At 50.3% G+C, this 14,020-nt stretch overlaps 1 protein-coding gene and 1 pseudogene across 1 annotated transcript; one reads left to right on the forward strand and one right to left on the reverse strand.

Moving 5' to 3' along the window:
- Window positions 1-4,143: 4,143 nt before the first annotated feature.
- Window positions 4,144-9,308, reverse strand: LOC133052923 (PI-PLC X domain-containing protein 1-like; annotated as a pseudogene).
- Window positions 9,309-9,394: 86 nt separating this feature from the next.
- Window positions 9,395-13,679, forward strand: LOC133052924 (PI-PLC X domain-containing protein 1-like). Its single transcript, XM_061137719.1, has 5 exons — window positions 9,395-9,448; window positions 10,575-10,697; window positions 11,642-11,797; window positions 12,506-12,689; window positions 13,480-13,679. Exons 1-5 carry the CDS (start codon window positions 9,395-9,397, stop codon window positions 13,677-13,679), a joined length of 717 nt encoding a protein of 238 aa, XP_060993702.1.
- The last annotated feature ends 341 nt before the right edge of the window (window positions 13,680-14,020 follow it).

A 14,020-nucleotide genomic window follows, 5' to 3' on the forward strand; every position in this document is an offset into this window, starting at 1 on the left:
CCTAACTCAAAAAACAAGAAAAGCATTGAATAGACAAGCTCAATTGACTCCTAAAACAACTGATAAAGAAAAACAAAACGAAAAAATAGCCAAAATTAGTACATGGAAAGAAATCATAAAAATCTGAGTTGAAATAAATGAAAAATTAATCAAAGAAACAATAGCAAAGGTCAACAAACTAAAAGCTCGTTCTGTGAGAAGATAAACAAAATTGACAAACCTTTAGCCAGACTCATCAAGAAACAGAGAGAGAAGAATGAAATCAACAAACTTAGAAATGAAAATGGAGAATTACAACAGAAAATGCAGAAACACAAAGGATTGTAAGAGACTATTATGAACAACTCTATGGCAATAAAATAGATAACCTGGTAGAAATGGACAGATGCTTAGAAAAGCTCAATCTTCCAAGACTGAAACAGGAAGAAATAGAAATTATGAACCACCCAATTACAAGCTCCAAATCGAAGCTGTGACCAAGAAATTCCCAAAAGACAAAATCCCAGGACCAGATGACTTCACAGGTGAATTCCATCAAACATTCAGAGATGAGCAAATGCCTATCCTTCTAAAACTCTCTCAAAAATATTTCAGAGGAAGGAACACTTCCAAACTCATTCTACAGGACTACCATCACCCTGATACCAAAACCAGGCAAAGACAAGACCAAATAAGAAAACTACAGGCCAATATCCCTGATAAACATAGATGCAAAAATCCTCAGTAAAATTTTAGCACACAGAATTCAACAACATATCAAAAACCATGATCAGGTTGGCTTTATTCCAGGGATGCAAGGATTCTTCAATATTCGCAAATCAATTAATGTGACACACCATATTAACCACAGGAAAGCTAAAAATCATATGATAACCTAAATAGATGCAGAAAAGGCCATTAAATTTAAAATTTTACAATTATTAAATTAAAAAATAATTTTTAAAAAGAAATAAACTTAAAAAAGGAAAACAACATTGAAATAACTCAAATGACCATCAACTGGTGATCGAATAAATAAAACATGCTATACAAAATTATTTGGCCATCAAATGAATGGAGTTCTTATATAAGCTATAACATGCTAGAGCTCTGAAATGATCATGTTAATTAAAAGAAGCTGGGAACAAAAGGCTGTGTATTGCATTATTCTGTTCATGTGAACACGTTTGTCTTAGATTAGGTAATTCTCTGAAGACCGGAAATAGAGGAGTGAATGCAAGGGCCCAGATGAAGGGGGAAATGGAAAATGTCTGCCAGCAAAAGAGTGTTTCCCAATTGGAATGACGAAAATATTCTAGAATGAGGCTGTGGTTGTGGTTATTCAACCTATGAATAAGTTACAAATCAATGAATTATACAGCTTAACTAGTATATTCATGCTACAGGTACAACATTTCAATAAATCAAACGTATTTTTTTTTCTTTTAAACTACTGAAATTAACTTCTACATCCAGGAATATTATCCTTCAAAAACAAAGGAGAAGGAGATATTTTCATATGAACAAAACATTGGGGAATTCATTCTCAGCAGATACCTTGTCTGTAAGAAATGTTAAAAGAAGTTATTTACACAGAATAAGATGATATTTAAGAGAAACTATGAGTTAAGAAAGACTGTTATGTTGAAGTTTGACAGAAAACAACAAAATTCTGGAAAGTAATTATCCTTCAATGAAAATTTAATTGAAAAAATAAACAAAGGCAAATTGAGATGAAGGTTTTCTTCTTATTATTAATTGGTTAAAGATAAATGCTTCTTTGGGTTTCTCTGTTTTTCACTGATTATGAATCTTCATAGTTAAAGTGGGTTTCACGTATACAAGATCCAGTTTCACTCAGTGGTAAAGAATCTGCCTGCAATGCAGGAGCTGTGGCAGATGCGAATTCCATCTCTGGGTCAGGAAGATCCCCTGCAGGAGAGCATGGAAACCCACCCCAGCATTCTTGCCTGGAGAATCCCCGTGAACAGAAGAGACTGGTGGGCTCACAGTCCATGGGGTGGCAAAGAGTTGGACACGACGGTGCAAGTAAGCAACAGCAGACACACATTTCTAACAGAAACTCTGAAGATACTAAATATAGATGAGAAAATTCTCAGCCTAAACAAAGGAAAACAAACAAACAAAAATCCTAGATTGTAGAGCTGAATTAGAAAAGGTTTTAGGCAATAAAGTATCTCCCAACACTAGTGTAAACATTGTGTTCCACACAAGAGAGAGGAGTCATTTTTAATACTCACTCAATAGAAAAACATTCTAGTTACATTCATAAATAAAAGGAAATGAAAATGTCCAGAAAACATAGTATAAAATCTACTGATCATTTTATATCTAATTAAGATGTTAAAACTGTAAGGGAATTTTTAAGAAAAAAAGTCTGTGAAAATTTAAGCAGCACCCAATGAAAAGTGTTGGACATGACTGAGTGACTGAACTGAACTGAAGCAGTCCCAATGAATGTAAATTTATTTTCTTTTCTCCATAGGCTCAAAATAATTGACAAGAATGAATTTCACTTTAACACATATTTTTCAATTTCAGCAGGATATTTTACATTCAAATATAAGATTTTTCAAGCCAAAAAAGTATGTACCTTGCAGTGAATATTTTGTTTCACTGACTTAAACATACATAAAATCATATCATGTGTCTTTATCTTGACCATCTTTGTGGTATCACTGTGCATTAAGAATCAACTGTTTGAATGTGGGGTCTGTGAAGTTCTCGGGTCACATACTGTTGAAGCCTAGCTTGAAGGATCTTGAGCATTATCTTGCTAGTATGTAAAATGAGTGCAGTCATGTGGTAGTTTGAACACTGTTTGGCATTGACCTTCTTTGGGATTGAAATGAAAACTGACCTTTCTCAGTCCTGAGGCCACTGCCAAGTTTTCCAAACTGGCTGGCCTATTGAGTGCACCACTTTAACAGCACTGTCTTTTAGGATTTGAAAGCTCTCAGCTGGAATTTCATCATCTCCACTAGCTTTGTTCGTACTGCTGCTTCCTAAGGCCCACTTGACTTTGCACTCCTGGATGTCTGGCTCTAGGGGAGTCATCACACCATCGTGGTTATCCAGGATAATAAGATCTTTTTTTTAAATTTACAGTTCTTCTGTGTATTCTTGCTACCTCTTCATCTCTTCTGTTTTAGTTAGGCCCATAACGTTTCTGGGCTTTATTGTGCCTGTCTTTGCATGAAATGTTCCCTTGGCATGTCTAATTTTTCCTGAAGAGATCTCTAGTCTTTCCCAATCTACTGTGTTCCTGTGGTTCTTTGCTTTATTCAAATCCCTTGTGAGTATACTCTGGAAGGGACAAATAGACTCAATGGTTAGGCCTGGCACACACGGCACCAGAAGACCTATGGATGGAGGTTCCCAACATTGTGCAGGAGGTGGTGATCAAAAGCATCCACAAGAAAAAGAATTGCAAAGAGGCAAAGTGATTGTCTGAGGAGGCCTTACAAATAGATAAGAAGAGAAGAGAAACGTAAAGCACACACGGAAAGATATAGCCACTGCCATACTGCCTCCCCCGCCTCCCGATCTGGGGGTCACCGTCTGCTGCTCTCGGTGCCAGGGGGAGGGGACAACCCAGACTCTCCTACTGAGAAGCCACGGACCGGGTGTGTCTCCCTAAGGATGTGATTGTATAAATCATGCACTCACCTTTAATCATCACCTCACACTCTACATTCACCAAGAGACACACGGAGGACCGAGGAGACCATGGACCCTGCCACCTGGCCACACCTCTGCAGTCACCATCGTTCAGTGGACGGGCGGATGGATGACCAGCCCCGCAGGACCGGGCTGAGAATAGCCTCTGCAATGCCCAGCTCCTAAACATGCCGTCCATCAGCACCAAGGCGGCTACCGGTTTCGGCCGGTGACGGCACAGGACGTGACTAAGACGCAGCCTCCGTGACACCCAGCTCCACCCATGCGCCATCTGGCGGCCTCGAAGCAGCTTCCGGTTCAGCCCAGTGACGTCACAGGATGTGAACCAGAAGTGGCCTCGCAATGCCCAGCCCCTCAGTGCGTCGTCCGTCAGCCCCTAGGCGGTTTCCGTTTCATGCTGGTAACAGGAACGTGACTGAGACACAGCCTCCGTGATGCCCAGCTCCAGACACGTGCCATTTGTCAGCCCTGAAGCAGCTTCTGGTTCAACCTGATGACATTGCCAACAAACCCAACGTCCCAGATGAAGTCGCCTGCGATGGTGTTGGTATAGCCGGCAGCTGACCCCGGGCACTGGTCCCGCACCAATGTGCAAAGGTAGTGGAGCCAGGGACCAGGCCAGGTGGATGAGGACAAGCTGCAGGTTCTCTGTGAGGTTGATGCCGGCCATGAACAGCCTGCCTGGGACAAGAGAGGGGCTGCAGTTCATGGTGCCAGCTGTGGGGTCAGCCGCCTACATGTGAAGTCACTAACCCACAGAGTCATGTGACAAACCAGACCATGTGGTCACCGACTCACATGGTTGGTCACCCACCCACGGGGTCACTTCATAATGTGGTGATCCCTCCAAGTGGCCACCAACCCACGTGGTCACCCACCCATGGGGTCACTAACCTGCGAGGTCATGTGGTCACCTGTCCACATGATTACCCCCTCACACCATCACCCACCCACGCAGTCACCCACTCACCAGGTCAGCAACTCACATGGTAACCCACCCTGCTGTCAGGAGTTCAAACCAGTCACCCACCCACATGGTCACCCACCCACAGGGTCACCAAGCCACACATCTCCTGTGATGTGACAAATAACCCATGGGGTCACCAGCCCATGCAGTCACCAAGCTGTGCCATCGCCCCCCAGACTCTGGCCTCTGCAGCGGTCAGAGATTCAGATGTCCGACAGAGACCCAAGTTCAGACAGCAGGGACTCACAGGGGAGTTGACTGATGAATTTCTCCTGTTACAGAGGGCAGGCGGGCTGGACAGTGACCCCAGAGATGTCCACGTCCTGACCCCGTGTAGTGGACACAATAATGTCTGCACGGATGTTCACATCCTGTCTACATCTTGACCCCCTGTGGTAGACACAGTAACTTGCCCAAGGATGTCCATGCCCTGTTCGCCATGTGTTGAACAGAATAACGTCCCCTAATATGTAGTGTTCCATTTATCCACTTGAACACAAACCCAGCCCCTTGTGCTAGGACATGCGTGTGATCAGGTGTCCTGGTATGAAGGCGGCACTCACCTGGGTGGCTGCAGCTCTTCATGTGCTCCAGGTAGTGGACGAGGTCTAGGTGCTTCACCTGGTTCCCCCACCAGTAGGGGATACCGGGCCACAGTTCTGCATGCTGACTCATGGATTCCTCGTCCTTGTATGACAGGATGACCTGCTGGCCCCGGGACCACAGCTGGCACAGAGTTGGCACCTCCTGTGGGGAGAATCATCCAGGTGCCCATGAGACGTGTGCACAGGGGTTATTGGGGTGCCTTGTGACACAATGCGTCAGGTATTGGGGGTGTCCCAGAAGCTACAGCAGTGTGTGGAGTATTGGGGTGTCTATGAGAAGTGATGGAATGGTTATTGGGTTCTCTGTGAGAAGAGACAGTCAAGGGTGGAATAATGGCATGTCTGAGTAGAGACACTAGTGGGTAGATTACTGGGGTGTCTGAGTGGAGAAGGTGATGAGTGAGTTATTGGGGTGTCTTGAGCAGTGACTGGTAGATTTTTGGGGTGTTTGAGTGGAGACAGTGGTGGGTAGATTACTTGGGTGTCTTGAGCAGTGATGGGTCAATTATTGGGGTACATACCTGAGTGGAAACAGAGGTGGGTGGATTATTGGGATTTCTGATAGGAAATGGCAGGTGGATTACTGGGGCAACTTGAGGCGTGATTGATGGATTTTGGGAGTGCCTGAATAGAGACCGGACAGGGTGGATTATTGGGCATGCCTGTGACCAGTGATGGGCTGGTTACTGGGGTGTTTGAGTGGAGACAGTGGTGGGTGGATTACTGGAGTTCTGTGAGCAGCATCACCTGGAGTCTGAATCAGCTTCACGCAGCGAGCAGATAGTTGGATTACAGTGAAGCCTAGTGCTCCCGCTGACAAGAGCATGGGGAGCCTGTGGCCCCTGCTCACCCAACGGGGACACAGGATGTTCCCAAAGATATTCTTGATGCAGCCCATCAGGTTCTCGTGCAGGTCCTCCATCATGCCCTCGAAGTTCCTGCATGCCAGGATAACCACCTCCTGGGGGTTGTTCTCCAGCCACTCCGAGATCTCCAGGAGGGCGTTCTTGGAGGGGGTGGAGGAAAGGGGCCTTGTATTGAGAGACAGAGGGGCGTGGATGGGGACTTCCCCCAGCACAGCCATCTACAGACTGGTTGGGGAGTCCTGACTCACAAAGACATAAAGCACGGTGCCTGCTCCCAAGGGACCCAGCCTCTTCTGAGTGGCAGTGGGGAACTGTGGCATTGCTCTGGGGGGTCTCTGTGTGTGTGTGTTTCTGTGTGTGTATGTACACGCTCCTGTAGGTACAGGTGCACACACATGTGTGCATGTGTTCAGGGTCTGTGTGTGCACAGATATGCATGTGTGTGTGTGTGCACAGCAACAGAGAGCAGTGCTTATAATACTGTGAGAAGTCTGTACTCCAGGGAGCATGGGAGGCCAGCAGGGTACATTCACAGTGAGGCCCAGGCCGGAACCTCCAAGGGTCATTAGGTTCTGTGGTGGGGGCACTGGGGGCCGAGGCCAGAGTGAAACATTAAGTGACTTGTCCAGCAGCTGAGAGAATGGACTGGACACCCCAAAACGGGACACAGCAAAAGACGTGTCAGGAACCTGGATTAGCCAAATTATGGGAGACACCCCAGAGGCCAGGGCTAGAGGTGTGAGTTCAGAAATGCATGTTGGTCAGGAATTCTGAGTGCCTGATGCCAGAGGTCAGCCCTCTCCTGTCAGGAGGAGTGTATCCGTCCCCTTAGAGATCAATGTCTTCTAACGGGAGTGGACCTGTGTTGTCCCCTTAAAGGTCAGCCTCTCCTGCCTGGAGTGACCGTGTGTCCATCTGAGTGGATGTGTTTCCATCTGAGTAGATGTGTGTTCATTCCCTTAGAGGTCAGCATCTTCTAACTGGAGTGGACCTGTGTTGTCCCCTTAGAGGTCTGCCTCTCCTGCCTGGAGTGACCAGATGTCCATCTGAGTGGACGTGTGCCCATCCCCTCAGAGGCCCTCCACATCCTGCCTGGACCAGATGTGGGTGTCCCTGGCTGGCGGACCCCCGTCCATACGCCCTGCCCCCACCCTTACCTCCACGAGGGCCATCGTGTACACCATGTGGTAGAGTGCAGGTTCCCCTCGATGCCCTCCTCTGTGTGCGCCATCTGCAGGTCCTCACGCCCAGCATCCAGCTGCTTCATGATGCTCAGCACCTGCACACAGAGGTCCGTCACCTGTGCTGGGCACAGAGGGCGGCCCCCCGCTCAGGGGCTGGGCATGCACTGAGGATGCCCAATGAGGGCCACATCGTCCACTGTGAAATCAACAGTGCTGCCAGGATTGAGGCCCTGCTTCTGGGAACAGGGTCTCCAGGGTCACTGGTCACATGGAGCACACAGCCCGGGTCCAAATTGTGGTCTTGGGGGGGGGGTGTTCCTGCAGAGTCCAGCCTCACCCTCCTCTCAGGCAGTCCCTGGGTGGAAGCGCCCTGTGGGTTCAACAGCCCAGTCTCCAAACACCCAAGCTGGACCCTTGAACATGAGGACACACAAGACCCACAAAGGTCTGTGCCCACCCCCAGAAACAGTACTAGGAAAGGCAAGAAGGAATCAAGCGGGGAGAACGAAAGGAAGAAACATCTGTCTGCCACACAAATAAGACAGGAAAAAGCAAAAAATAACTAACATAAATTGAAAAGTGAAAGTTGTTCAGTTGTTTCCAACTCTTTTCTATCCAGTGGACTGTAGCCCACCAGACCCCTCTGTCCATGGAATTATCCAGGCAAGATTACTGGAGTGGGTTTCCATTCCCTTCTCCAGGAGATCTTCCCAACCCAGGAATCGAACCCATGTCATCAGCATTGCAAGCAGATTCTTTACCAACTGAGCCACAAGGAAGCCCTAATATAAATTTGTAGCAGAAAATGTACTGTGTCCTCTACAAGGAGTCATAATGGAAAAACAAGAAAACATAAGGATAAAAAAAAGGGAAAGAAAATAATAGATTCTCTCCATCCAAAATAAAAGAAAAAGCAAAAACTAATATTAACATAAACTAGTAGCAGAAAATGGTACTGTGTTCTCTGTAGAGAGTCATGACGGACAAAAAAAATATGAGGATAAAACATGGGGAAAAAATGGGAAAGGAAGTCACAGTGCCCCCACCCAATCCAAATTAAAAGAAAAAGCAAAGACTCATATGAATATTGTCAGCTACACACAGGCACTTGCCATCCACCTCTACAAGGATTAAATTAGGTGCTGCTGCAGCAAATGACCTTCAACACCCCTTGAAAGACCACCACCCGTGTCCCCCACCCCGCACACAGCCCACTTCTCCTTGGCAACCATACCACTTGAGACCACGGCACTGAGGCCCCCCAGGATGGAGCGACCCTGCCCTGGAGGGCCATAGAACAGAGAGACCCTGGCACCAAGGGACACTCAGAGCAGAGGGACCCCAGTCCTGCAGGACCCCCAAGTTCTGGTGGACGCCCTACTGCTCACTCCCTCCTCTGGGTGTGAGCTCTTAATGCCAGGCTGCAGGCACCTGATGCAAGCAGGAATGAGGTTTGCCCATGTTCCAGCCCTGGCTCTCTGCCCATCAGATCCCCTGAGAAGGATTCCAGCAGCCAGGGATCTCCCAGGAGGAAGCAATTACACAAGGCAAGAGCTGTGCTTGACAGCCATCTGTCCCCTCCAGGTGGGCCCCTGCTCCTGGGGGCACCTGGGCCCAGGTGGGTTCTCTACCTCAGTCTACCTCATGAGGTCACATGGGGCCTCCTCCAGTGTCTCACTGTGGGCCGGCGGGGGCAGAACCTGACCTCACCGGCACACACCCCACCTGCTCACCTGAGTGGGCTGAGAACTCAGAGGGGGCGGCTGACTCACAGGAGGAAGCGCCATCAGGGTGTGCAGGGGCACCCGGCTTGCTCCCTGGGGTGCTGTCCGAGGCCTCGCGGCTGGGTGGCACTACTGCTGAGCACTCCTGAATCTGCACTGGGAAACCAGACAGCTGGGGTTCAGAGAAAAGGAAGAGAGGACAGGTGACCCACACCTATGTGCCTGGGAGATGGGAGAGTGTCTTGCAAGTACAGGATTGGTGTCCACAGGCGATGGGACATTATTCCTCCCATCCCAGTGAACCCACCACCATCTCAGGCCAGTGCACATGGGAAGATGAAGCGCTTGTGACACCCTGACCCGGATTATGATGGAACAGAGGTCCAGGGATGTGGAGACAGGACGACTCGGGAGTGGGCAGGTGACCTGTGCTAGGTGGAGAGTTGTGGAAAGGACACCCAGGAGGCAGGTGACCTGTATTATGGGGAGGTCTCCTCTGTGAGGGGAAGACAGACACACACCCTCAGGTGTCCCCAGGATGGTGACACAGACAAACCAAAGGAGCCCTATGTGGTGGGGCACACACATCCACAGGGGTCCCCATGGCGTGGTGCTTGGGGTTCTGACATACTGTTTTGCTGTGTGCTCTACTTGCATCTCGTTGACTGTTCGGATTAGAGAAGAGACTTTTATTCTGAAAGGTTATTGTGACGAGGAAAGGGGAGTATTACAGGAGGATGAGCTCTTCAGGGAGAAGGACTATTATTCTAGAGAGGGGGTGATTACATAGAGGTAGGACTTTATTTGTACAAGGGGCAACATTACTGTAGAGAGCTGACTAATATGATAGAGGGGAGATACAACAATAAATAGGGCTATGACCATGTAGGGGGGATGTCACTGTGGAGAAAGTGAAAGTTGATCAGTCATGTCTGACTCTAGACAGGCCATGGAATTCTCTAGGCCAGAATACTGGAGTGCATAACCTTTCCCTTCTCCAGTGGATCTTCCCAACCCAGGGACTGAACCCACGTCTCCCACAATGCAGACAGAATCTTTACCAGCTGAGCCACCAGGGAAGCCTTACTGTGGACAGGGGATTCATAATCAAGGAGGACCCTTACTGTAGTGGGGGACTATTACTGTGGAGGGGGGAAAGTTATAATAGGATGACTCTGATACCATGGGTCTTGTGTGTCCTCATGTCCAAGGGTCCAGCTTGGGTGTTTGGAGACTGGGCTGTTGAACCCACAGGGTGCTTCCACCCAGGGACTGCCTGAGAGGAGGGTGAGGCTGGACTCTGCAAGAACACTGCCCCCAAGACCACAATCTGGACCTGGGCTGTGTGCTCCATGTGACCAGTGACCCTGGAGACCCTGTTCCCAGAAGCAAGGCCTCAACCCTGTTCCCAGAAGCAGGGCAGCACCAACATTGTTGATTTCACAGTGGACGATGTGGCCCTCATTGGGCATCCTCAGTGCATGCCCAGCCCCTGAGCGGGGGGCCGCCCTCTGTGCCCAGCACAGGTGACCGACCTCTGTGTGCAGGTGCTGAGCATCATGAAGCAGCTGGATGCTGGGCGTGAGGACCTGCAGATGGTGCACACAGAGGAGGGCACCGAGGGGAACCTGCATCCTGGCCACATGGTGTACACGATGGCCCTCGTGGAGGTGGGGGCAGGGGCAGAGGGTATGGATGGGGGTCCGCCAGCCAGGGACACCCACGTCTGGTCCAGGCAGGACATGGAGGGGCTCGGAGGGGATGGGCACACGTCCACTCAGATGGACATCTGGTCACTCCAGGCAGGAGAGGCAGACCTCTAAGGGGACAACACAGGTCCACTCCAGTTAGAAGATGCTGACCTCTAAGGGAATGGACACACATCCACTCAGATGGACACACGGTCACTTCAGGCAGGAGAGGCTGAACTTTAAGGGGACAACACAGGTCCACTCCAGTTAGAAGACACTGATCTCTAAGGGTACAGACAGACGTCCACTTCTGGCAGGAGAGGGCTGACCTCTGGCATCAGGCACTCAGAATTCCTGACCAACATGCATTTCTGAACCCACAGCTGTACCCCAGGACTCTGGGGTGTCTCCCAGAATTTGGCTAAACCAGGTCCCTGACACATATTTTCCTGTGTCTACCAGTTTTGGGGTGTCCAGTCCATTCTCTTGGCTGCGGGACACGTCACTTAATGTTTCACTCTGGCCGCTGGCCTCCCACGCTCCCTGGAGTACAGACTTCACACAGTATTATAAGCACTGCTCTCTGCTGCTGTGCACACACACACACACACACACACATGCATATCCGTGCACACACAGACCCTGAACACATGCATACATGCGTGTGCACCTGTACCTACCAGAGCATCTACATACACACACAGAAACACACACACACACACACACACACACACCCCAGAGCAATGCCACAGCTCCCCACTGCCACTCAGAAGAGGCTGGGTCCCTTGGGAGCAGGCACCATGCTTTATGTCTTTGTGTGTGAAGACCCCCAACCCATCTGTAGAGGGGCTGTGCAGGGAGAAGTCCCTACCCACGCCCCTCTGTGTCTCACTACAAGGCCCCTCTCCTCCACCCTCGTCCAGAACGCCCTCACGGAGATCTCAGAGTGGCTGGAGAACCATCCCCAGGAGGTGGTCATCCTGGCATGCAGGAACTCCAAGGGCATGATGGAGGACCTGCATGAGTACCTGATGGGCTGCATCAAGAACATCTTTGGGGACATGCTGTGTTTCTGTGGGGTGTGCAGGGGCCATAGGCTCCCCATGCTCCTGGCAGCGGGAGCACTTGGTTTCACTGTAATCCAACTATCTGCTCGCTGCATGAGGCTGATTCAGATACCAGGTGACGCCGCTCACAGAACCCAAGTAATCCACCCACCACTGTCTCCACTCAAACACCCCAGTAACCAGCCCATCACTGGTCACAGGCACCCCCAATAATGCACCCTGCCCGGTCTCTATTCAGGCACTCCCAAAATCCATCAATCACGCCTCAAGTTGCCCCAGTAATCCACCTGCCATTTCCTATCAGAAATCCCAATAATCCACCCACCTCTGTTTCCACTCAGGTATGTACCCCAATAATTGACCCATCACTGCTCAAGACACCCAAGTAATCTACCCACCACTGTCTCCACTCAAACACCCCAAAAATCTACCAGTCACTGCTCAAGACACCCCAATAACTCACTCATCACCTTCTCCACTCAGACACCCCAGTAATCTACCCACTAGTGTCTCTACCCAGACATGCCATTATTCCACCCTTGACTGTCTCTTCTCACAGAGAACCCAATAACCATTCCATCACTGCTCATAGACACCCCAATAAACCACACACTGCTGTAGCTTCTGGGACACCCCCAATACCTGACGCATTGTGTCACAAGGCACCCCAATAACCCCTGTGCACACGTCTCATGGGCACCTGGATGATTCTCCCCACAGGAGGTGCCAACTCTGTGCCAGCCGTGGTCCCGGGGCCAGCAGGTCATCCTGTCATACAAAGATGAGGAATCCATGAGTCAGCATGCAGAACTGTGGCCCGGTATCCCCTACTGGTGGGGGAACCAGGTGAAGCACCTAGACCTCGTCCACTACCTGGAGCACATGAAGAGCTGCAGCCACCCAGGTGAGTGCCGCCTTCATACCAGGACACCTGGTCACACGCATGTCCTAGCACATGGGGCTGGGTTTCAGTTCAAGAGGAGAAATGGAACAGGACATACTGGGGGACGTTATTCTGTTCACCACCTGGGGACCATGGCATGGACATCCTTGGGGATGTTACTGTGTCTACCACAGGGGGTCAGGATGTAGACAGGATGTGAACATCCGTGCAGACATTTTTGTGTCCACCACACGAGGTCAGGACGTGGACATCTCTGGGGTCACTGTCCAGCCCGCCTGCCCTCTGTAACAGGAGAAATTCATTAGTCAACACCCCTGTGAGTCCCTGCTGTCTGAACTTGGGTCTCTGTCGGACATCTGAATCTCTGACGACGGAGGCGGCCAGAGTCTGGGTGGGTGATGGCACAGCTTGGTGACTGCGTGGGCAGGTGACCCATGGGTTACTGTTCACATGGGCAGGAGATGTGTGGCTTGGTGACTGCATGGGTGGGTAAGTGTGTGGGTGGGTGACCGGTTTGAGATCCTGCCTGCAGGGTGGGTTACCATGTGAGTTGCTGACCCAGTGAGTGGGTGACCACATGGGTGTGTGATGGCGTGAGGGGGTAATCATGTGGACAGGTGACCACATGACCTCGCAGGGTGGACCCCCATGGGTGGGTGACCAATCATGTGAGCCGGTGACCACATGGTTTGGTTGGCCACATGACTCCATGGGATAGTGACTGCACACGTGGGCACCGGACCCCACATCTCGCACCATGAACTGCAGCCCCTCTTTTGTTGATGGCCAGCATCAACCTCACAGAGAAACTGCACTTTGTCCTCATCTGCCCGGCCTGGTCCCTGGCTCCACTACCTTTGTGCATGGGTGCGGGGTCAGTGCCCGGGGTCAGCTGCCAGCTATACCAACACCATCGCAGGCGACTTCATCTGGGCCCTCGGGCTTGTTGGCGATGTCATCAAGTTGAACCGGAAACTGCTCCGGGGCTAACGGACTGGCGCATCTGGAGCTTGGCAGTGCTGAGGCTGCATCTCAGTCACGTTCTGTGATGTGACCAGCCTGAACTGGAAGCCACCTCGGGCGTGACGGACGGCGCACTGAGGGCTTGGGCATTGAGGAGGCCACTCCTTGTTCAAATCCTGTGACGTCACTGGGCTGAACTGGAAGCTGCGTCAAGGCCGCCGGACGGCGCGTGGGTGGAGCTGGGCATCACGGGGGCTGCGTCTCAGTCACCGTCGTGTGCCGTCACCAGCCTAAACCGGAAGCCGCCTTGGGGCTGATGAACGGCGTGTTTAGGAACTGGGTATTGGGGAGGCTATTCTCAGCCCTGT

The sequence above is a fragment of the Dama dama genome, chromosome X, assembly GCF_033118175.1.
Source record: "Dama dama isolate Ldn47 chromosome X, ASM3311817v1, whole genome shotgun sequence".
Lineage (NCBI taxonomy): Eukaryota > Metazoa > Chordata > Mammalia > Artiodactyla > Cervidae > Dama > Dama dama.